This window comes from Barbus barbus, assembly GCF_936440315.1.
Source record: "Barbus barbus genome assembly, chromosome: 27".
Taxonomy (NCBI): domain Eukaryota; kingdom Metazoa; phylum Chordata; class Actinopteri; order Cypriniformes; family Cyprinidae; genus Barbus; species Barbus barbus.
In genome coordinates this window covers 17,572,179-17,595,143 of record NC_136755.1, presented here as the reverse complement: position 1 = coordinate 17,595,143, position 22,965 = coordinate 17,572,179, and the positions used below count along the sequence as shown (strand labels likewise).

The 22,965-nt window shown below is 37.5% G+C and overlaps 1 protein-coding gene across 1 annotated transcript in view; it reads left to right on the top strand.

Annotated features, from left to right (window-relative positions):
* The window catches only part of LOC306846787 (CUB and sushi domain-containing protein 3-like), a gene marked incomplete at its 5' end in the record, with an annotated part of 460,366 nt that overhangs the window by 340,867 nt on the left and 96,534 nt on the right, over positions 1–22,965 (top strand). The window contains 3 exons of the mRNA XM_079380399.1: positions 4,092–4,279; positions 4,671–4,865; positions 5,088–5,204. Of these exons, the coding sequence (XP_079236525.1) occupies positions 4,092–4,279; positions 4,671–4,865; positions 5,088–5,204 (500 nt within the window). The remainder of the gene's footprint in view (positions 1–4,091; positions 4,280–4,670; positions 4,866–5,087; positions 5,205–22,965) is intronic.

The window sequence follows — 22,965 nt, the reverse complement described above, 5'->3', positions numbered from 1 at the left end:
CATGCTTCACTGATGAGGTGGTATGCTTAGGATCATGAGCAGTTCCTTTCCTTCTCCATACTCTTCTCTTCCCATCACTCTGGTACAAGTTGATCTTGGTCTCATCTGTCCATAGGATGTTGTTCCAGAACTGTGAAGGCTTTTTTAGATGTCGTTTGGCAAACTCTAATCTGGCCTTCCTGTTTTTGAGGCTCACCAATGGTTTACATCTTGTGGTGAACCCTCCTTATTCACTCTGGTGAAGTCTTCTCTTGATTGTTGACTTTGACACACATACACCTACCTCCTGGAGAGTGTTCTTGATCTGGCCAACTGTTGTGAAGGGTGTTTTCTTCACCAGGGAAAGAATTCTTCGGTCATCCACCACAGTTGTTTTCCATGGTCTTCCGGGTCTTTTGCTGTTGCTGAGCTCACCGGTGCGTTCCTTCTTTTTAAGAATGTTCCAAACAGTTGTTTTGGCCACACCTAATGTTTTTGCTATCTCTCTGATGGGTTTGTTTAGTTTTTTTCAGCCTAATGATGGCTTGCTTCACTGATAGTGACAGCTCTTTGGATCTCATCTTGACAGTTGACAGCAACAGATTCCAAATGCAAATAGCACACTTGAAATGAACTCTGGACCTTTTATCTGCTCATTGTAATTGGGATAATGAGGGAATAACACACACCTGGCCATGGAACAGCTGAGAAGCCAATTGTCCCATTACTTTTGGTCCCTTAACAAGTGGGAGGCACATATGCAAACTGTTGTAATTCCTACACCGTTCACCTGATTCGGATGTAAATACCCTCAAATTAAAGCTGACAGTCTGCAGTTAAAGCACATCTTGTTTGTTTCATTTGAAATCCATTGTGGTGGTGTATAGAGCCAAAAATGTTAGAATTGTGTCGATGTCCCAATATTTATGGACCTGACTGTATATATATATATATATATATATTATATATGGTTCCACTTCATTTTGATTGTCCACCTTTAGACTTTCTTCTATCTATAAATAACTTTGTAACTACGTGACAACTACTTCTCATTAATTTGCAACTACATGTCTACTAACTCTCAGAGTAGACTGTTAGAGTAGGTTTAGGGTTAGTAGAATAAGCTGGCATATACTTGCAAAGATCCTCATAGTCAGTATGTTGTATTTTGTTGACCCATCAATATAAAGTGTTAGAAGTTATTAAGCAGACAGTCTACTAATACTCTAATGACTGCTAGTTGACATGTAGTTGCAAAGTTGCTTACTGTTAGTAGAATATCTAAAGTGGACTATCGAAGTAGTGTCACCATATATATAATGTGAAAAAGAGGAGGAACAAAATAAGAAAAACGTATGTAATATAAATAAAAAAATAGCTAAATAAAAGAAAAATACTAAATTTATAATTTATAGACAATAAATGGATTTATGGACAATCAGATATATATATTAGCAGCTTCAGGTTAGCATTTGTGGTAGAATGTACAGGGAGGTTTGTATATTTACCATTGGTGTCCAGGAAGTTTTGTGAATGCAGACAGCGTGGTTCTCTGTCACAAGGTTAATCTCAGCTGAACCCTTTGTTGTGTTGGGGTCAGCGAGTTTTAAATTGTGGCCGATGAGACAGTAAGACGCACTATTGGAAATAATCTTGTGGTGCGCGTATTCCTGGCCTTTCGTTTATGCCCTCACTTGAGCTATAATATCTCAAACTGATAAGTTCACGAGTTCATTTAGAGGCTGCTCTTTTATAATGCTGAATTCAAAATGAGCGCCCACGGTGTCCTTCGACATGGCCGCAGTCGACGTGTTGAGTAATTATGTAGCGGCGACGGCTATCACTGTCTGAATTAAAATGCACTTCATGTCTGGGAGAGATAATGAGCCCAGCTGGAATTCTTTGCTCATTTTGTCTGTAATGAACCTGACGGTGGTCTTTTTTTCAGCTTCCCCTCGTCTTGCCTTAAAGGTGTAGAGCGGTGTCTCTGTCTTGAGTGATGTGACCAATTAGTATAAAAGCAGGGTTGATAAATTTCCTTCACAGTCCAATCATGTTGCTAATTATATCCATTTTTCATTTAGCCAACACATAGCGACGCTCAAGCCGCAAGCAGGATTCTCTGTCCAGCCGGGGGTCAGCGTGGGGTTAAGTTCGAGTGCTGTAGGAGTTTGTTGTATTTGACAGTCGCTGTAGTCCTCCCTCCATGTTAATGCCAATAGAACCGCTAGCTTGCGATTCCCTTCCACCTGGATCAAAGGGGGTCTAGTCCAGGCATGAAGCCGTGGAATATTAATCAGGATTCGCACGCAGTCAGCAGAAGAAGAAGTGCTTAGGTTTCAGCATTTCTCCTTCTGAATATCCGTTTCTCACGCTCGCACTTTGAAATATCGGCGACTGTTGAACATTTAAACTTTGCCTCTTCTTCTCTTTGACTCATCATCTAAGAGCAGTTCCTTGAATGACAGCAATAACTCGAAAACAATCTTCCGTTCTGCCTGTGTGTCACAATTTACAACATTTATCACAACAGGAGCTGCCATTTGAGGTTGTTTTGTGAGTTTTCTGCGCCTAATATTTTTCAAAACCTTCACAGCTACTAGTTAAAGTCATACATCAGCCCCAAAACAGATGATGAAGAACTTTTTATGTTCGTTTTTTTTTTTACCTAGCCCAGCAGGTAGTGTCATTCTCATGGTTGGCATTACATCTGAAGTAGCCTCTTTCTCATTTGAATTTTCTCCTCTCTCTGAGTAAATAAGCATGTTGGAGTTCTGCCAGAAGGGCAATGTCTCAAACAGGTTTCTAATAAATAGCTCTCGTTCGGTTCCATCTCAAATACTTTCATTACACAGTCCATTACTGACTTCTTTCTCCTTAAAAAAATCCACAATATGAAATATGTCCACAATGAAATTGGAAATGAACAATACACACACACCAGCCCTCCGAAAAAAGTGACCTCTTTTAACGACACTACAAATGTAATCCCAGCCGGGTGTCTGTCTATTTAGCAACAGTACAGTTTGTGCTATCAACCTGATTACCGCAGAAATAATTGTTTTCTGATTGACAGCTACAGAGGGTATGGAGTGGGGGAAAAACCCAATGCATCTGTTTATCAGAAATTAATGGCTTTTTTAATGTGGTGTAAAAGATCTTATCCTGTGTATGAATTATCCTATAATAACCCCTAAGCAGTGGATTCTGACGCAGTGAAATGTGGAAGGCATGCTTAGCATTCGCTCTCTGCATAATGGGGGGGGGGGGTGTAAATCTGATTCAGTCACAATCCATCTCATGCAAATGACTCCACTGATGGGCGAGACCTTATCATTACACCTTACAGCAAATGAAAAGGTGCAAGTGTTTATATATGGGGCTCTCTGTCTTGGAAATCTCAGAGCATGGCTAAGATGCTGTTACTGTGCTGGGAGTTTTAGAAGTATGTGAATGCTGGCATTCAAAGCCTGGATATTTATTTAGGATGTTCAACTGTCATGCAGGCAATATGGACAATACAGAGACATACCTCAACCTAGACCTTAAATGGCAAGTTAGCATGCGAATAGGCAATTAGGAGGACAGGAATTTAATCTGCTCTCCTCTTTTTGTAATTCTATTTTCCAAAAGTAGTTTTGTGGTTTGGTTGGAATCACCTAATTCAATATTTTATTTTTATTTTTTTAAGTTGTATTAATATTATTTTAAAAGTATTAGAAAATGTTATTTAATACTATTACTAATAATATCAATAATTTCATAATTTAAAAATAATACTATATTTAATATTTTTATACATTTTTAACATTTATATCAGCACTTTTATTATGGTTGTTGTTTCATTATTAATACCAATAATAATAATAGGGTTTTATGTAAAACAGGAGTCAATTACATGATGAAGGTGTGAGATTTCAAATCTTGTGTGAATAAAATTTCTTTATGTTGTTGTTGTTCTCCCTTATCATTCTAAAACAGGCTCCACTTGCTTTGTACGTTTTACTTTATACTGCCGTCTGCAAAGTTGATCTCAGGACTCGAATATCCAGATCACAGCCTAGCTTTTGATCCCTCTATTCAGAAAACTCCTCTTTGATCGTTTATCCTAGCTTCAGCATAGAGCCCAACTATGACTTCTTGTATATCTACGATGGACCGGACAGCAACAGCCCGCTGATCGGGAGCTTTCAGGACAGCAAGCTTCCAGAACGAATAGAGAGCAGCTCCAACACTATGTACCTGGCCTTTCGAAGTGATGGCTCTGTCAGCTACACCGGCTTCCACCTGGAATACAAAGGTAGACCCTGACATTTCGAGAGCTTAAATGTCTAAACCTTTAATTAAATACATTACACAAATATCGAACTGCAGAGGGAAGTCAGGTTTTGACTAGTATTCAGTTGATGGTTTAAATAAGTAGTTCACCCAAAAATGAACATCCTGTCTGTTTACTCACTCTTATCTATGTATTTTCCCTCAGAACATAGAATTTTTTAAGAGTTACAGTTCATAGTTCATACTTACCAGACAAGCTTCAAAACCCCCCTAAAAGGCTTTTTCTTAGAATACAAATGTGTTTGTTGTAAAGAAATCTCAGTTTCAACCAATAACTGTTCATTCTGCAAGCTAAGCTATGCCTAAAGTGATTTTCAACCCTTGCTTTCCCTGCACCTTCTCTCTGCACACAGCTAAGCTGAGGGAGTCATGCTTTGATCCCGGTAATGTGATGAATGGCACTCGGTTGGGCAGTGACTACAAGCTGGGCTCCACTGTGACCTTCTACTGTGAGGCAGGCTACGTCCTCCAGGGCTATTCCACGCTTACCTGCATTATGGGTGATGATGGCAGGCCTGGCTGGAACAGGGGGCTGCCCAGCTGTCAAGGTAGAGTCTGCAAGTAAAGATGGATATGTAGGAGAATCTCTGAGAATAAACTGTTTGAGCCTGCTGCCGCTGACCAAACAAAATTAATCAAACTCGTAAAATGGCTTGTGCATGCTTCGCTAGCCAAGATCAGTTCTATCGAGGCTGGTGTCTCAAAAATAGCAGTTCATCGTGAATGTTGAAGCATAAAGTAATGAGTGATCTGGGTGTTTGTGTGAACAGCACCATGTGGAAGTCGCTCCACTGGGACAGAAGGAACCGTGCTGTCACCGAATTTCCCAAGGAACTACACAACGGGACAGAGCTGTGTGTACTCTATCTCTGTACCCAGGGAGTTTGGTGAGTAACTGAAAATACGAAACAAAATGGTTTCACAATGCAGCAAAGCCAAAACATAACAGAGTTATGCATTTAATGTGTTTGGTGTGTTTATCATACAATTTCTTGGGGCTTTTTGTGACAGGGATATTATTTTGGGCTATTTGGGTGTCTCTCTTTTTGTCTGAATATTGTTTTAAACACCATGTTAATAAGCACACACAGCTCTAGTTTAAATTCCAAGTCTTGAATACCTCATCATGTCTTGTACATATGACACTATTACATTGAAATGTTAAAAGAAAATGTTAATGAAATATGACGAAGTTAAACTGTGTCAGAGCAAATTCATCCTGATAATGTCAAATACTTTGATTAGAAAGGTATGTAATGAATTACTTTGAATAGCTATCAGCTGTTAAATTTAAGTACACAATTAGATAATACCAATTTATGTCAACCAATTACCAAGCAATGCTTAAAGGCCCCGATATACTTCAAACGAAGTATACATTTTTCGTTCTTCGTTTGGGGGCAGAAAGAAGTTCGAAAAGGCTGAGCGACGGTATACTGTTTTCGACCATTCCAACACCCCCGCACTGCTGTGTCGTGACGCTCGTGCATATGCCCTAAACACAACAACGATGCAACGATTGTGTATCTAGGTCTTTTATTAAACTGGATCAATTATTACACGTTTTTATATTTTTTGTGTTGTCAAAAACAAAGGTTTATTATTGTATGTTCTTTTGGAATTTCATTTATAGTATACCTTTTTAAATTTGCTTATTGAAAGAACAGCAGCAGCAGTATAGTGTAACATTTATTTTAAATACATGTATTTGGTACTTACTACCTTATATCTTTACTCATTCTTTTCATGGCTTTGGAAAACTTGCATCTGATGTTTCTCTACGTCGCTTTTTGCATAACTCCGGAACATCGACACCAAGCTTCATTGCAATTTCTTTCTAGGAATTATATGCTTTCTCTGAAACTTTAAAGTCTCTCTGTATGTACAGGTGCAGATATATCTGTGGCATCTCAGCTATTCGACAGTGTATTTATGTTGCTAGTGACTTGGAGATGTTGTTCTCCTGCATGACCTTTATTAAATGAGAAATGAACCAGCGAAAAAAATCGTGCATCAAAGAAGGTGGAGCTCCAACACACCCAATAATTTTTTAGTCGACTGCATGAAGAATGTTTGAGTATAATATGTCACAGTTCACTTTATTTTGCTATACTCAGTTACATAAATTAACTATAGTGTCTATAATTACTATAATTAGATCTGGTGTCTGAATAATTTTTGGTTTGACTGTAAATGTACTTAGCCCGACTGTTTATTACTTGGGTTACTTTAAAGTACACTTTAAATCATTGTTTGTCTTTTGTTGTTTTCAAAGACAATAATTAAAGACAAGTAATTATGAAATTACAAATGAAGATGTGCTTAAGATCTTCTTAAAGTGGTCAAAAAGGCACTCAAAAGTTCATCTAATGGACTTAATATACATTTTGAATACATTTTTAACTAATTACAATTAATATGCAATGTTAATATTTCAGTTTGCACTTATAATAAGTATATATTTGAAGAATATTATTTCTGTAATAAGTACTCTTTTTAAAAGTATGCTGAAAGCAGGCCCGGATTGTCTAATCGGGAGCACCAGGAGGATTCCCAGTGGGCCGGTCTGGTTTTTTTTTTTTTGGCCGAGAGGGCCGGTGTTGTCATGCCACTGGGTTGAAATATGGATGTTGCCCCTAGACCGCCTGCATAGCAGCCCCACTCTTTTTATTTATTATTTTATTGCAGCCCATATTATTATTTTAACCAGACCATATCAATAACAAATTCTCAATTGATAATTAATCATTCTTTTTGCGCAAGTCATTGTTTTATTGTGAACATTGCCATTTAAGGAAGGCTTTAGGACCAAGCAGAATCCTCTGCGGGAATTGACTTTCACTATCAGCGTTTTGATTTTGCCAAATCAGTTTGGGGCGAACGCAAACAACTTATTGATCATGAGCCCAAAATCCAGCAAGTTAGGAAAACATTCAGTCAACCTGAGGGAAGACATCTTTCATTGTAAGTTAATGCTCTTAAGAAAAAAACATTAAATCAAATTACAAATTCTAGCGTATTCTTAAACTTGGACATCATTATTGAAGTACAAATCCAAGCACCAGAAGCAGCCCACACTCTCTAAGTTTTCCTTAATTGATTTTTTTTTTTTCATTTATTCAAAGGCTATATAATATTTTAGTTCAAAACTTTAAGTGCCATTGTTTAAGAAAAATGCTTGATTGACTGTTTCATAGACCTTCAGTTGTTACGCTTTCAAATTTCATGCCATTTGTCATTTCACAATATTTTCACTAAATTCTATAATGGTACAATTTACTCAGGCCAATGAAATGTTTTGTATGACATTCAAATTATTTTCAGAATAATTGTACATAAATAGGTTATACAAAACCATTGTGATTATTTCTGAGAACTTTTTAACTGCAGGCAGACAGCCTACATTATTATTATTATTATTATTATTATTATTATTATCATTATTATTAAACCTTTATTTAACCAGGAATTAAACTCTTGAGATTTAAAATCTAATTTACAAGAGGGTCCTGGCCAAGATAAAACAAAATACATTAGTTTACATACACAGAAACATACACAATTCACTCAAAATATTTACAATCAGGTGACTCTACAACTAGATCCTTTAAAATACATCTAAAATCATTTAGTGATACCAACTCTTTTAAGCATAACTTATCTTGTAATTGATTCCAATCAAATGGAGCAGCATAACTGAATGCCTGTTTACCCATATTAGCACAAACTTTAGGGATGCTTAAGAGATAATAATCCTGTGAGCGAAGCCCATAATTCTTTATACCTTTTTGAAAGATATTCTGCTGTAAATATGAGGGAAGTAAACCTAAAATGACTTTATATATAAATAAGTACCAATGCTTAAGTCTACGGGATGACAACGCCGGCCATCCAACCCGAGAGTACAATAAACAATAATGAGTAAGAACTTTTGAATTTGTGATGAACCTTAATGCTCCATGATAAACTGAATCCAATGCCTGTAAACAATGCTTGGGTGCCTGCATATATATGATATCACAGTAATCCAACACTGACAAAAATGTAGCTGCTACCAATCTCTTCCTTGCTGCAAGAGAAAGACAATACTTGACTCTAAAAAAAGTCCCAGTTTCAACTTTAATTTTCTCACAAGGTACTGAATATGAGGCCCAAAAGAAAGATCAATTAAAAACCCCAAGTATTTATACTTAGATACTACTTCAATCTCCAAACCCTGAAGAGTAGTAATTGAGCATGAGTGTGAATGTGCAGACTTTCTTTTTGGAAACATCATAAGTTTAGATTTCTCTGCATTTAGAACAAGTTTTAAATCGCTCCGTATATCCTGAACTGCATCAAAATCAGATTGAAGATGACTCACAGCCTGATCCAGTGTCGATGCAGAGGAGTAAATCACCATGTCATCAGCGTATAAGTGAAAACTTGAATTGCAAGGTTATTCCCAATAATATTAATATATAAAATAAATAATAATGGCCCAAGGACCGATCCCTGTGGTACGCCGATCTTTACATTCAGAGTACTAGAAGTGAGTCCCTCTATATTTATACATTGAGATCTATCCGATAAGTAATTAACAAACCATCCAACAGTATTTACTGATAAACCTACACCAAGTAGCCTCTGCTTCAAAATTTCATGATCTATGAAATCAAAAGCCTTCGATAAATCGATAAAAAGAGCAGCACTATGGTTTTTATTATCCAATGAAACCATTAAATCATTGAATACTTTTATAATTGCTGTGGATGTACTGTGTTTTTTCCTAAAACCGGATTGGAACGCTGACAAGGCATTTTTATAAGATTTTATAATTTTTATAAGAAACTCTTTTAATTGATCATTCACAAGCGATTCCAAAACCTTTGATAAAATAGACAATTTCGAAATAGGCCTATAATTATCCAATACAGTTGGATCACCCCCTTTAAATAATGGCCGAACATAAGCAGTTTTCCAGATAGAAGGAATTTAATTAGTAGATAAAGAAAGATTAAAAAGATAGGTTAGTGGTGGCACATATGTATTATGGTACAGTACAAATATTTGGTGCATCCCTTGTTCTGCCCCTCATTTTCTTAAAGAATAAACACTATTGTCTTAAAGAATAAAAGCAAAAGAATCACAATTGTCCCTTATTTTCCATTTCTGAAGTTAATTGGCAATGACGACGTAATTATCTTAGGACTCCCCTGACAGCAGCACCTTGCTCAAAAAAAAAAAATAGATATGCGAGCAAAACAAATATAGGTAAAAGTGGCTAATAGAAAGCACAAAGGCAGCACTGAAAATGCCGGTAGAAAAAAAAACACAAAAGTGGACTGGTCTAAGGCATGAAACTCCAGGGCTGAAAATGAGTCCCACTCCGGCCCTGGCTGAAGAGTACTTCTTTTTCCACAAGGGTCTCATCTGAACTATGTTAAAGTATGCTCTTCTCCTGTATTAATTTCTATACATTTGATTAGCTCTTTTCTAGACAAGAGGTTTGTAGCTTAGCAACTAGTTTCCTCGTCTTTCTTTTATACTTGAAAGCCATCTGTTTAAAAAAAAAAAAAAAAAAAAAAAAGAGGACTTGTCTAAAAGCAAGGTGTTGCACAGTAAGACTATTTCACAGTCTGAGAGCGTAGTCATTCTGGTGTCAGCGTTTCTGTGTCACTGCACAAAGACCAGACCTTCCAAACCAACAGATGAAAAAGAGATGAGGGTGTGAACTGAAATGAATTTTGGTACCGTATGCAGCTCTGATTCAGAGCGTCTGTGAATAACAGCAGTTTTAGAGAAGCTGCTTTGGAACTGGCTAATAATTTAAAGAAGTCTGGGTAGCTGACTATACAGAACCAAATACAGAGTTCTGGCATGAAACTCTAGATGGTGCAGTCCGATAGGTCTAGCTCAGTCTGACCTAATTACATGGCACGGCTGATTGGTTCTCTCCAGTGAGCCAATGAGCTCACTGATCAAAATTCAAATATATGACTACTGCTTGCTGTAGCAGCGTGCTTCAGAAACCTTCCACCTTCCCCAGCTCCACCTGTATAGATCTGCTACAAAGTGATTCATGTATGCTATATGGAGGTTATTTCATGTATGTTATATTTGCAGCAGCAGTATTTCTTACATGCTCACAGCAGCATGTTGTGGATGTATTGGCAGTAGCAAGTCTTGGTACTTGCTCTGCCTCAGCAGCAACAGCGTAGCAGACCTATTCCGCCAAGACCAAATACATTAACATTGTCATGTACATTGCCATGCCAATCCCTCCAAGGGTTGTCATGACAGAACTATATTTAAGCTACCTAAAGCAAGTTCACGCAAACCCTTATGACTTTCTCTCTGCAGTAGAACATGAAAGATGTCTTCTTTTGTGTTCCACAGAAGAATGTCATCCGGGTTTGAAACGACATGAGGGTAAAAAAATGATGGAATTTTCATTTCTGAGTGAACTATACCTTTAAAAGTATAGAAGCAAATGCAGAATTTGTTAGTAGTTATGTGCCACCCAGAATCCTTGACCTGCTGTATTCCAGGGAGACTTGAAATGTTTGCTGACAGCCTATGAACCAGACTCCAGTTGGAAAATAGTACAGAGATGAAAATGTGTAATGTGAAATGAGAAACCACTTCAAACCTCCCAGTCCCGGTCTCTAGTCTCAGCGTTCATTTTCATCCTAAAAGAAAGCCACTTCGCTATCTCAGTCCTGTACCCAGAAAGCTGTGGTTTTATGAGGCATGTGGTGCTGAAAGGATAGAAATCATGACAAAAAAAAATAAAACCCTCCTCTGTAAACGTTGCTGTCGGTTTAACTGTTATGGGGATTTTGGATCTCCCTCACAAACATTGTTTGGCATTATGTGAGCTGTATGTGATGTCTCCCTCGAGGCCCGTCTCAGGTCATTGGACTGCTCGCACTCTGATGGAAGGTCCTAAATGAGATAGATGTCATTTCAATTGAAGCCTTCATAAAAAGCAAACGAAAAGTGAAAAACATGATAGCTTTGCAAATGAAAAGGCATGAAAATGAATAGTCAGCAGCTGAGGTGAGCCCCAGAAATGCATACATCACACCATTGAACTCGCCATGCCATATTAAACATTGGCACATGTACACGTAGTACTAAAGGTACTGTGAAATATTGCCTGCCTGTTCAGTTCTAAACATAAATATTGACATACTCAAATTTCTCTACTATACTCTAAAGTATTTCTGTCAAATGCGTGGGATACAGATTGTGGCATTGCTTTTTTTCTTACTAGAACCAACAGCAATAAAAAATATCAGTACCAGCAGGTAAATGCAAGGAAAACAAGCATATTTGCACTGGTTTCCAAAAGAATGTTTGGACAAAATTCAGAAATTAATAGGAATAGTTCACCCAAAAATTACAATTGTCAATATTTACTCACATTTTATGTCATTCCAATCTTGTATGATATTCTTTCTTAGACCAAAAATATATTTTTTTTAAAATACAAAAAAAATCAATGAAATTTTCTTCCAAATCTTCTCTCATGTTCCACAGAAGAAAGCAAGCCATAAAGGTTTGGAGTAAATTGTGACAGAATTTTTTTGAGTAAACTTGCCATTTAAGAGTTGCCTTAATTTTAAATGCAGGAATTAATTTGTCATTTTAAAAGCATTCTAAATTCAATTCTGAATGGTGCGCAAACCTGCAGGTCCTAGGGACAAAGTAATTGTTCAGGTTTTTAGATGGATTTTAACCCCAGGTAAATAGAACCTGAGATCTAGACATAAACTGTCGCAGCAATTTGTCTTGTTCCCCAGAGCTGCAGTTCAAGCCATTAGTAATGATTGGAATTGCAAAAGGGCTGAGGTACTTTTACATTAACAAATAATTAGTAAACCATGCCTATCTTTCAAAGTGATATCCGCTTAACATTATCTGCATCCATTATGCTCAATTAACAGGCAAATGTCACATAATGTGTTTAAAAAAATTAATAAATGCGGTCTTGGGCAAAATACTGTGCAACCGAGTGCTGCTTTAATTAGTCCTGTTTGAGTTCAGTGTACATTGGTCATCAGCAGTTCTGTTAGTTCAAATCACTCTGTGTGAAAGTTAAACAAGTTAATGTAATAGAGCAGAAGAAGGAAAAACACAAATAGAGGGTGAAAAAATGAGAGCGAGAGAGAAGAAATCCAGGACGGGAGATCCATAATTCTAGTTTGTGCTGATGCTGCTGAGCCTCTACATGGTGGACACCTGCTGGGAGGGGGAGCATTCCATTATCATGCACCTGAAGTATCGTCAAACATCCAGGCCAAGAGAGGGAACGATTAAAAGCTTAAAGTGCCTTGTAGAACAAAGCCTGGGCTGAGCGTTTGTGTCGGAGTGGAGATAAATATCTTACGGTTGTCATAAAAGCTTTTGTTTTGTCAGATTCAAAAACGGCATGGAGGCAGATCATATCAGCCAGAGAAATTCAGCTTTGTGTATTGATTCCTAAAATATTGTGAAACCGGACTGCTGGTTTTATTGGTGGCTGTTGATTGGGCATAGAATGGCATGCACAATCCTTTGAGACTGGGAAAGAATCATAAAAACTGGCATTGCCATTGCTGAGAGTAGTTTTTTGTCACACAAGACTGGTGGTCAAACCTATATAGGTTATTTAATGTCCAATACCGATGTCTAGAAACCAAAGTGCCTGATTTGTATATTTATTCATTTGGCAGATGCTTTTATCCAAAGTGATCTACAAATGAGGAGGAATGTAACAAAGCCATTCATCCTTGAGAGACAATACTGTGATACAAAGTTTCACAGTTGCTGGAAAAAGTATAAAAGTATGCGCTAGATTCGGGAAACACTGCAAGAATTGAAAAGAGTACAGGCAGAATAGTACTGTATTAAGTGCTGTAAGTGCAGTGCTCATGAAGGAGTTGAGGAGTTTTTTGAAGGTAAAAAGGGATTGTGGTTCCGATGCCGTTGGGAAGATCTTTCCACCATCAAGGTTCACTGACTGTGAAGATTCAGGAAGGGAATTTTGTGCCTCTTTTTAGTGATACCATGAAGCATAGCTCCTGCACTGACTGCAGATTTCCGGAGGCAATGTGCATAAGCAGATGTGAGTGTAGATAGAACTCTAGAGATTCAGTGACTACAATGCAGTGATGACAAATACGATGTATACATTTGCTGGATTTACAGTACTTATTTTACATATAATTTTTCTTTAAAAATTTATTAATGTATACAATTATAAATCAGATTTTCTATACACTACCATTCAAAAGTTTAGGGTCTGTGAGATTTTTATGTTCCTTAAAGAAATCTTTTATGCTCATCAAAGCTGTTAATTTGATCAAAAATACAATAAAACTTAAAATGTAAAATAAATGTTTTTGTTTTAATATATTGTAAAATGTATTCCTGTGAAGGCAAAGCTGATGTTTTCTGTGTCACATAATTCTTCAGAAATCTTTCTAATATGCTGGTTTGCTGCTCAAGAAACATTCTATATTATTACCAATATTGGAAACAGCTGTGCTTATTACCAATATTGAAATATTATTACCAATATTCAATCTGATTGATAGAAACGGTCACTTGATCAATTTGAATTTCAATTCTGAGTAAAAGTATTATTTTTTAAAGATTAATCTTAGTCCTTCGCTCTAAATAACTTTTAATCAGAATTTTAGTCTTTTTAAAAAGATGAAAAGATCCACTGTCAGATATTTTTCCTATTTTATGCATAAACCATATAAAAAATTAGCTGTTAGATTTATGCTTCCATTAAGACAAAACAGTTCCCAGATGGACAGTATGTACAGTAAATAGTTAAGGAAAGATTGTCTTACTGTGTTGAAGAAACAGTAATTATTAGAGATGCACATTCGCTGATCCTTAGGATCCCTAATCACTTCAGATTTTACATTCTATAAAAGGGAAACCACCACACGAAAACACATACACGAACGTGCACATATATTGTACCCTTCTCCATCGGCTCTGATCTGTAGGGCAGAGCTCTGGAGCCCTCTGTTAAAAATGCAGCACTCCACTGCCTTTTTTTAATGTTTCATTATTCTGTCACAAAGAATGATGCCGGCAATATTTCAGACAATGACAGGTTTGGTCTGAGAGATGCATTATTCAGAGCATGCACCCAAACCTCATGTTCCTGTCGGCTCCCACCACCCCCGCTGGCCCCAGGCAGTCAATACAAGTATGTAGGGGAATCCTTGCTTGCAAATGGTTGGGGGTCAGGGGGAAAAAAATCAAAATTGATGATCTCTGTCTGTTAAATATTCCACGCTGAAACCAAAACCTTCAATTACGGCTTCATTACTGCCTGGGTGTTTTGGAAACGGTTTTCTGCGAGCTACGCAAGTGGGCATAATGTGTTTTTAACTGTTGATCAGAGCGCTGCATGAGTGAGCGTGGTTTTCACAGCTTAAGATAGTAAACATTTATGTTGCCAAACAGCACTAAGCCTTGGGTGTTGGAGCTACAGAGTGGCATGTTGAAGTAATCAGGGCCGCCTCTCAGCGAGATGTTAGTTTTACTTCAGAGCATTAATTATCTGTTAGCTTGTCTTGCAGATTTCAATTTAACGTTGAATCTTTAATCAGTCGAGAGCCTTACGTTGAACTTATATGCTGTGCAGGATGCATTAGTCAAACGTTCCTGCGTTCGTTGTTATGTGACAAGCTCGGTCTGGTCGCCTCAGGCATTGTTAATAGGCACTTCGTAGGTGTTATATTAGCAGCCATGTCACCTTCTCGATAATGTTATTAATATGTTTTCTGTAGTTCTGAATCATCTGCTGGCTGCTCAAGGCCCAAGATAAGGTCATTTTGTTTTTCGGTTGAAAATCATATTTCATTTGAAAGTGATTTAGACAAATATTAGCTTCAAAATAAAGATTTACAATAGCATCTGGTTTCACCATTAAGCCTGTACCATGACAGTGAGTAGTGGCAAAATATTGCAAGAATCATCATTTTTATCTGCAATATTGATAAAAATCGCCTTTTTCTGTCATGCTCTGCTACTGTGTTGGAGACGAAGGAGCACAGAGACAAAGGAGATTCACATACAACAGTCTTTATTAATCCAAATAAAGCCACACAGGTAACAAGCAGGAAACACACACGTAGCAAGGGGGTTTGACGAACAAAAAAGACAAGGAAAGACAGGGCTTAAGAACACTAGGTTATTACTAAAACACAGTTGAAACAAATGAGCATAATTGGAACTAAACGAGGACAGGAAACAGGAAGGACCAAATAAGGGCATAAGGGAGCACAAGGGGAACAAAACACAAGACAAGCCTGACACATTCAGCTTCTGGGTATACATTTTAATATTTGGTTGTAGTGAAACATTTATATGATGTCTTTGCTTGTGTGTGCGCAGGGCGTGTGCACATTTATGTATATATTTATGTATCAGGGTCATTATAGTTTTTAAAAAAAAACTCTAATTAAAACCATAAAAAACATTTTCATTACTTGAAATTAAATTAAATTAAAATAACTGATTTAAAATTAAATAATTATTATTATTTTAGCTGTCAAGGCAATATTTGTCTTGCCAATATATCTATATAAAAACTATATAGACATGTATATAAAAATGACAAAAATACACAAAGTTACTATAACAAAAATAATATATAAATAAAAACTGATTCAAAAATAAAAACTATAACAGTATCTCAATTATACTAAAATAACACTGTGTGCGTGTCCGTGTGTGTGCGTGTCCGTGTGTGTGTGTATCGACAAGCATACAAGCATCCACAAAATCCACTAAATATCAGTTAAAAATAATTAGTTTTGCCCATTATATTAATATATAAAGGGTGTGTATGTATATACAGTATATGTAGACACAGAATATGGTCATGCAGAATATGTGCTTTTAAGTACAAATAAACAACCAGTATGTTATTAATAGACATGCTAATAAGCAACTAGCTAATAGTGAGAATTGGTCTGCACTCCCACACACACACTCCTTTATACCAATTTCTTTTTTTTTAACTGATATTTTTTGGATGCTTGTTGATTTTGACCATATTAATCTTTCAATCTTTCAGTTGATCTTAAGGAATTTGCTTTGGGGTACCTTCATATGGTGTTGAAAATAAGAAAGACTTTCAGCAACGTAGCAATTCAAAACTAATACACATAGAGATATTAAAAAAACTCCCTTTTTGAATGCCTGAGGCAACCATTAGGCCAGTTACACTTTCTATATTTTCTGTCATGGCTGTCACTTAGAAATAGTCAACTAAATAGCTTTTCCCCTGGCTGACTCTGACCTCCATATAAACACAAACACACACTCAAAACAGTCACAGTTTCATATCTTTGACATAGACGCTCTCTTGGAAAGGGATCACTCTTCTCTCTCTACAAAGCTATTCTAAAGCCTGTGAGAATTGGGAATTGCAAGCTCCTGAGCCAAAACATCAAAACAGAACAGAAGTCAAGACAAAGTTCATTTACCAGGGAGAAAGAGAAAGCAGAGGAACACCAGGGCTCTGTATAATGTTTTTGTTGTTTTTCTTGACTCCAGTCAGACCAAAGGTGCTGAGGTTCTCTCCTCTGGTAAATCACAGTCTAGCAGGCAAAAACTGCCATTTCTTGACTTTGCTGTTAGCTACTAAAGATCTTTGACAGCTGTGAGTTTGATTAGTTTGTACAAATATTTTAACAGACTTGAGCAAAAAATGGATCAAAGCATTGTGTTCTTGTGAATATAAATGGATTTGCAAAGCAAAAGTTGAAGTTAATGTGATCTGTATACTTTTCAGAAGTTTGGATTCAGGTTTATATATATACAGTGGTGTGAAAAAGTGTTGGCCCCCTTCCTGATTTTTAATTTTTTTTGCATGTTTGTCACACTTTAAGTTTTTTATTATGAAGGGAAAACAAAATCCAAACCCACATGGCCCTGTGTGAAAAAGTGCTTGCCCCCTAAACCTAATAACTGGTTGGGCCACCCTTAGCAGCAACAACTGCAATCAAGCATTTACGATAACTTGCAATGAGTCCGTTACTGTGGAGGAATTTTGGCCCACTCATCTTGGCAGAATTGTTGTAATTCAGCCACATTGGAGGGTTTTCGAGCATGAACCACCTTTTTAAGGTCATGCCACAGCATCTCAATAGGATTCAGGTCAAGACTTTGACTAGGCCACTCCAAAGTCTTAATTTTGTTTTTCTTCAGCCATTCAGAGGTGGATTTGCTGGTGTGTTTTGGATCATTGCTTTTTCACTTTTTACACTTTTTCACACAGGGCCATGTGGGCTTTGTTTTCCCTTCATAAAAAAAGCCTTCATTTAAAACTGCATGTTGTGTTTACTTGTGTTATCTTTGATTAATATTTAAATTTGTTTGATCTGAAATATTAAAGTTCAAGTTGAGCTTTATTGTCATTCCGCTACATGTGGGGACATACAGTGGAACGAAATGTCGTGCCTCGCAGGACCACGGTGCTACATAAATACAGACATACAACAATGAAGTAAAAAAACACTATAAACCTATACACAACTAACCTACTGACAGACTTGAACTATAAGTATACTATATATAAATATTTACCCTATACAAACTAAAAAATAAAAAAATACAAACTATACGAATGCTTCATACAGTTTTTTTCTTTGGTGTGGTAAGGTTGGGGGGGGTGTTTGGGGTGGGGGGTGGTCCATGTTTCAAGAGGTAGGGGTTTGCATAGGGTTTCAGAGGGGGACGGGGTGATTTGAGTTCAGGGCTCTCACAGCCTGGGGGAAAAAGCTGTTGAGCAGTCTGGCAGAGCGGGCTCTGATGCTCCAGTACCGTCTTCATGATGGTAGGAGCTGGAAGAGACTGTGGGAGGGATGGGTGGAGTCCTTCACAATGCTGTTGGTTTTGCTGGAGCATCGTGTAAGGAAAATGTCCAGGATGGAGGGGAGAGGGGCACCGATGATCTTTGCAGCTGTGTTCACTCTCCGCTGGAGGGTCTTGCGGTCAGCAGCACTGCAGTTCCCGTACCAGACAGTGATGCAGCTGGTCAGCACACTCTCAATGGTGCCCCTGTAGAATGTGGTGAGGATGGGTGGAGGGAGACTTGCTCTTTTCAGCCGGCGGAGAAAGTGTAGGCGCTGTTGTGCCTTTTTGGAGAGTGGCATGGTGTTGGTGGTCCAGGTGAGATCCTCTGTGATGTGCACCCCCAGGTATTTAGTGCTGCTGACTCTCTCCACAGTCGAGCTGTCGATGGTCAGTGGGGGGTGGTCAACGGAGTTTCTCCTGAAGTCCATCACAACCTCCTTTGTCTTCCCCACATTGAGGGACAGATTGTTAGTGCCACACCATTCAGCCAGCTGTGCCACTTCCTCTCTGTAGTGCGTTTCATCGTTGTTGCTGATGAGACCTACCACTGTTGTGTCATCAGCAAACTTGATGATGTGTTTGGAGCTGAACTTGGCAGTGCAGTCGTGGGTCAGCAGTGTGAAGAGCAACGGGCTGAGCACACAGCCTTGTGGGGCACCTGTGCTCAGTGTGGTAGTGCTCAAGGTGTTGTGGCCGACATGGACTGACTGAGGTCTTCCGGTTAGAAAGTCCAGGATCCAATTACAAAGGGGATTGTTAAGGCCCAGGAGGTTTAGTTTGTTTATGAGCTGTTGTGGGATTATTGTGTTGAATGCCGAGCTGAAGTCAATGAACAGCATTCTAACATAGGAGTCTTTATTTTCTAGGTGGGTAAGAGCCAGGTGGAGGGTGGAGGAAATTGCATCGTCCGTAGAGCGGCTTGGACGGTATGCAAACTGGAGCGGGTCGAGTGTGTTGGGGAGGTTGGTTTTGATGTTGTGCATGACTAACCTCTCAAAGCACTTCATCATGAATGGAGTCAGTGCTATGGGACGGTAGTCATTTAGACAGGACACAGGTGATTTCTTTGGTACCGGTATGATTGTTGTGGATTTGAGACGTGGGGATGACTGCCTGGCTCAGCGAGGTGTTGAAGATATCTGTAAGCACATCTGTCAGCTGAGCAGCACAGTCTCTCAGAGCATGGCCAGGTATGTTGTCAGGACCCGCAGCCTTGTGTGGGTTAATCCTAGATAGGGTCTTCCTTACGTCGACTGGAGACAGACAGAGAAAAAAGTGTGACAAACATTCAAAAAAAAAGAAAAATCAGGAAGGGGACCAACACTTTTTCACACCACTGTGTGTGTGTGTGTGTGTGTCTAATATAAATATATATATATATATATATATATATATATATATATATATATATATATATATATATATATATATATATATATATATATATAGACTTGCTGAAGTTCAAACCGAGCATCAGAAAGGGGATTTAAGTGACTTTGAATGGTTGTTGGTGCCTGACGGGCTGTTCTGTGTATTTCAAAAACTGCTGATCTACTGGGATTTTCACACACAACCATCTCTAGGGTTTACAGAGAATGGTCCAAAAAAGAGAGATTATCCAGTGAGTGGCAGTTGTGTGGACGAAAATACCTTGTTGATGTCAGAGGTCAGAGGAGAAGACTGGTTAGAGATGATAGAAAGGCAACAATAACTCAAATAACCACTCAACAAACAAGGTATGCAGAATACCATCTCTAAACGCACAACACGTCGAACCCTGAAGCAGATGGGCTACAGCAGTAGAAGACCACAGCGGGTGCCGCTCCTGTCAGCTAATAACAGGAAACGGAGGCAACAATTTGCACAGGCTTACCAAAATTGGACAATAGAAGATTGGAAAAAAGTTGCCTGGTCTGATGAGTCTCGATTTCTGCTGCGACATTCAGATGGTAGGGTCAGAATTTGGCATAAAGAACATGAAAGCAAGGATCCATCCTGCCTTGTCTCAACGGTTCAGGCTGCTGGTGGTGGTGGTGGTGTAATGGTGTGGGGGATATTTTCTTGGCACACTTTGGGCCCCTTAGTACCAATTGAGCATCGTTTAAATGCCACAGCCTACCTGAGTATTGTTGCTGACCATGTCCATCCCTTTGACTACAGTGTACCCATCTTCTGATGGCTACTTCCAGCAGGATAATGCACCATGTCACAAAGCTCAAATCATCTCAGACTGGTTTCTTGAACATAACAATGAGTTCACTTTACTCAAATGGCCTCCACAGTCACTAGATCTCAATCCAATGAAGCACGTTTGGGATGTGTTGGAACGCGAGATTCGCATCATGGATGTGCAGTCGATAAATCTGCAGCAACTGCGTGATGCTATCATGTCAATATGAACCAAAATCTCTGAGGAATGTTTCCAACACCTTGTTGAATCTATGCCACGAAGAATTAAGGCACTTCTGAAGGCAAAAGGGGGTCCAACCCGGTACTAGCAAGGTGTACCTAATAAAGTGGCCAGTGAGTGTGAGTGTGTGTGTGTGTGTGTCTATATATATCTATATCTATATATAAAATGTATCATTAATTCAGCAACGAATTTTAACAGAATTGAACAAGAATGATTGTAAATTAATTTATAATGTAGTAAAATATTTCTATATTCAGTAAATAAATGTAGTTCTTTTGAACTTGAACACTGAAAAAAATCATGGTTCTCAAAAAATATTAAGAAGCCAACTTTTTTCAATATTGATAAGAAATGTTTTCTGAGCACCAAATCATTGATTTTTTTTTAATCATGTGACACTGAATCTAACCTTCTAACTAAAGAGTAACGGCTGCTGAATTCAGCTTTGTCATCACAGGAATAGATACAATTTGGAGGGGGGTATTTATATATAATAATTTATTATTTTGTTGTTTGTTTGTTTTGTTATTAGTACTGTCAAACAATTAATTGTGATTAATCGCATCCAAAATAAGTTTTTGTTTAGATAATATATGTGTGTAGTCTGTGTACTGTGTATATTTATTATGTATATATAAATACACACACATTTATGTATATATTTAAGAAAACATTTATATTTGTAAATTAAATATGTATATACTATATAAATTATATAAATATAAATGTATACATGTAAATACATGTAAATATTTTCAAAATACAGACCGTATGTATGTGTATTTATATATACATAAATATGCAGTACAATCACATAATATACATAAACAAAACCTATTATTTTGGATGCGATTAATCGTGATTCATTTTTTGACAGCACTATGTGTTATGTTTTGTTTTGTTTTTTTTAATGTATACGTCTCCAGACCTCAAGGACTTTTAGCCTTAACTAGTCAAGTCATCCAGGTTACTGTCAGCTGATTGTCAGGGTCAGTGCACCTGTAAACATGTACAATCTTGATGGCATCATGCCTATTGTCCAGGTAATTAGCAGGGAAGCAGATGTTATTCTGTCAGACAACAGTGAAGGTTATACGTCCATACCACTTGAAGAAAAAAGGCATATATCTAATTGACCATGCAGGGTGACAAGGTCCATTATAATTATCTAAGTGCTTACACCACCAGAATAGCGCTCTGATGCACAGTAAGACAGCACAAGCCTGTCTTCAGTGGTAATTGCAAGCTTGTGTATGCAGTTCACAAGTACTCATGCTTCCAATTACATAGTCTTGCTGCTCATACAGTTATTTGATTTACTGTGCTAAAAGTTCACTTTTGTAGCCATTACAGTAAAAATGAAACATGTAAATGTTGATGTCAGTCTGACTATAGATAGCATGGTATAGCAGCAGTAAAAAACACAACTGTACTTTCATCATCAATAAATGCTTTTATCTATGGTAATTTGGAGTACACCTATTAGAGAGACAGTGGTACAAGGCACTTAACTTCTGGAGCAACATGGTGTTAAGTGCCTTGCTCAAGGATACTGTGATGATAGTTCTTATTTTGAGGGATTGGCTACTACTTTACCAGAAGGTTAGTCTTCAAAGACTCCCACTGCTAATGATAATGAACGTTCTTGTATATAGTGCTGTCATTTGATTTAAAAAAAAAAAACTAATCACACATTTTTTCTGAAATTAATCACAATTAGTCCCACCTAACATTAAAGTTTAAATATAGGCTACTTTTATATTGCAATAATTTCACATTCAATATTCAAATGAATGTAAAAGCAACATAAACACAGTGTATTTTTTTAATATTTATTTAATGGCATCTTTTTATGACTGAAGGCCAGTATCACTGATACCAGTACTACTGATGTCTCTTTGAAATGTTCTTTTTCCTAATATTTAACCATTGACTTTGGCCATTCAACATAAATAATCATCTTAAGAATTAATTTTTTTGTTCTGAGGCCTCTGAAAATATAAGTAGGCAAGGCAATTGCTTATCAGAAAACAGTATAACTGAGAGCTATCAATATAAACACTTAGTAGGCTTTAAAAAAATAACAAACTTAAGTAAACATAAAACAGTCATTACATAAACCCATTATAATAAATATATTTAGCTACCTGTGCCCTTAGCAAGTAGGAAATATACAGAAATTGAAGAAAATATAAGTTATAAAACACTAAATTCAAAATTAAATATATATGAATCCTTAAAGCTATACAAAAGTTGCTGATTTCCTTTTTTCCTTCTTTGATTAACAGACATCACAGCAGCTGGGTTATTAGTTTTTTTTGGCTGCAATTACTTTAAGAGTTGCTGCTGCTCAATGTCACGAGGATCTGACATGCATC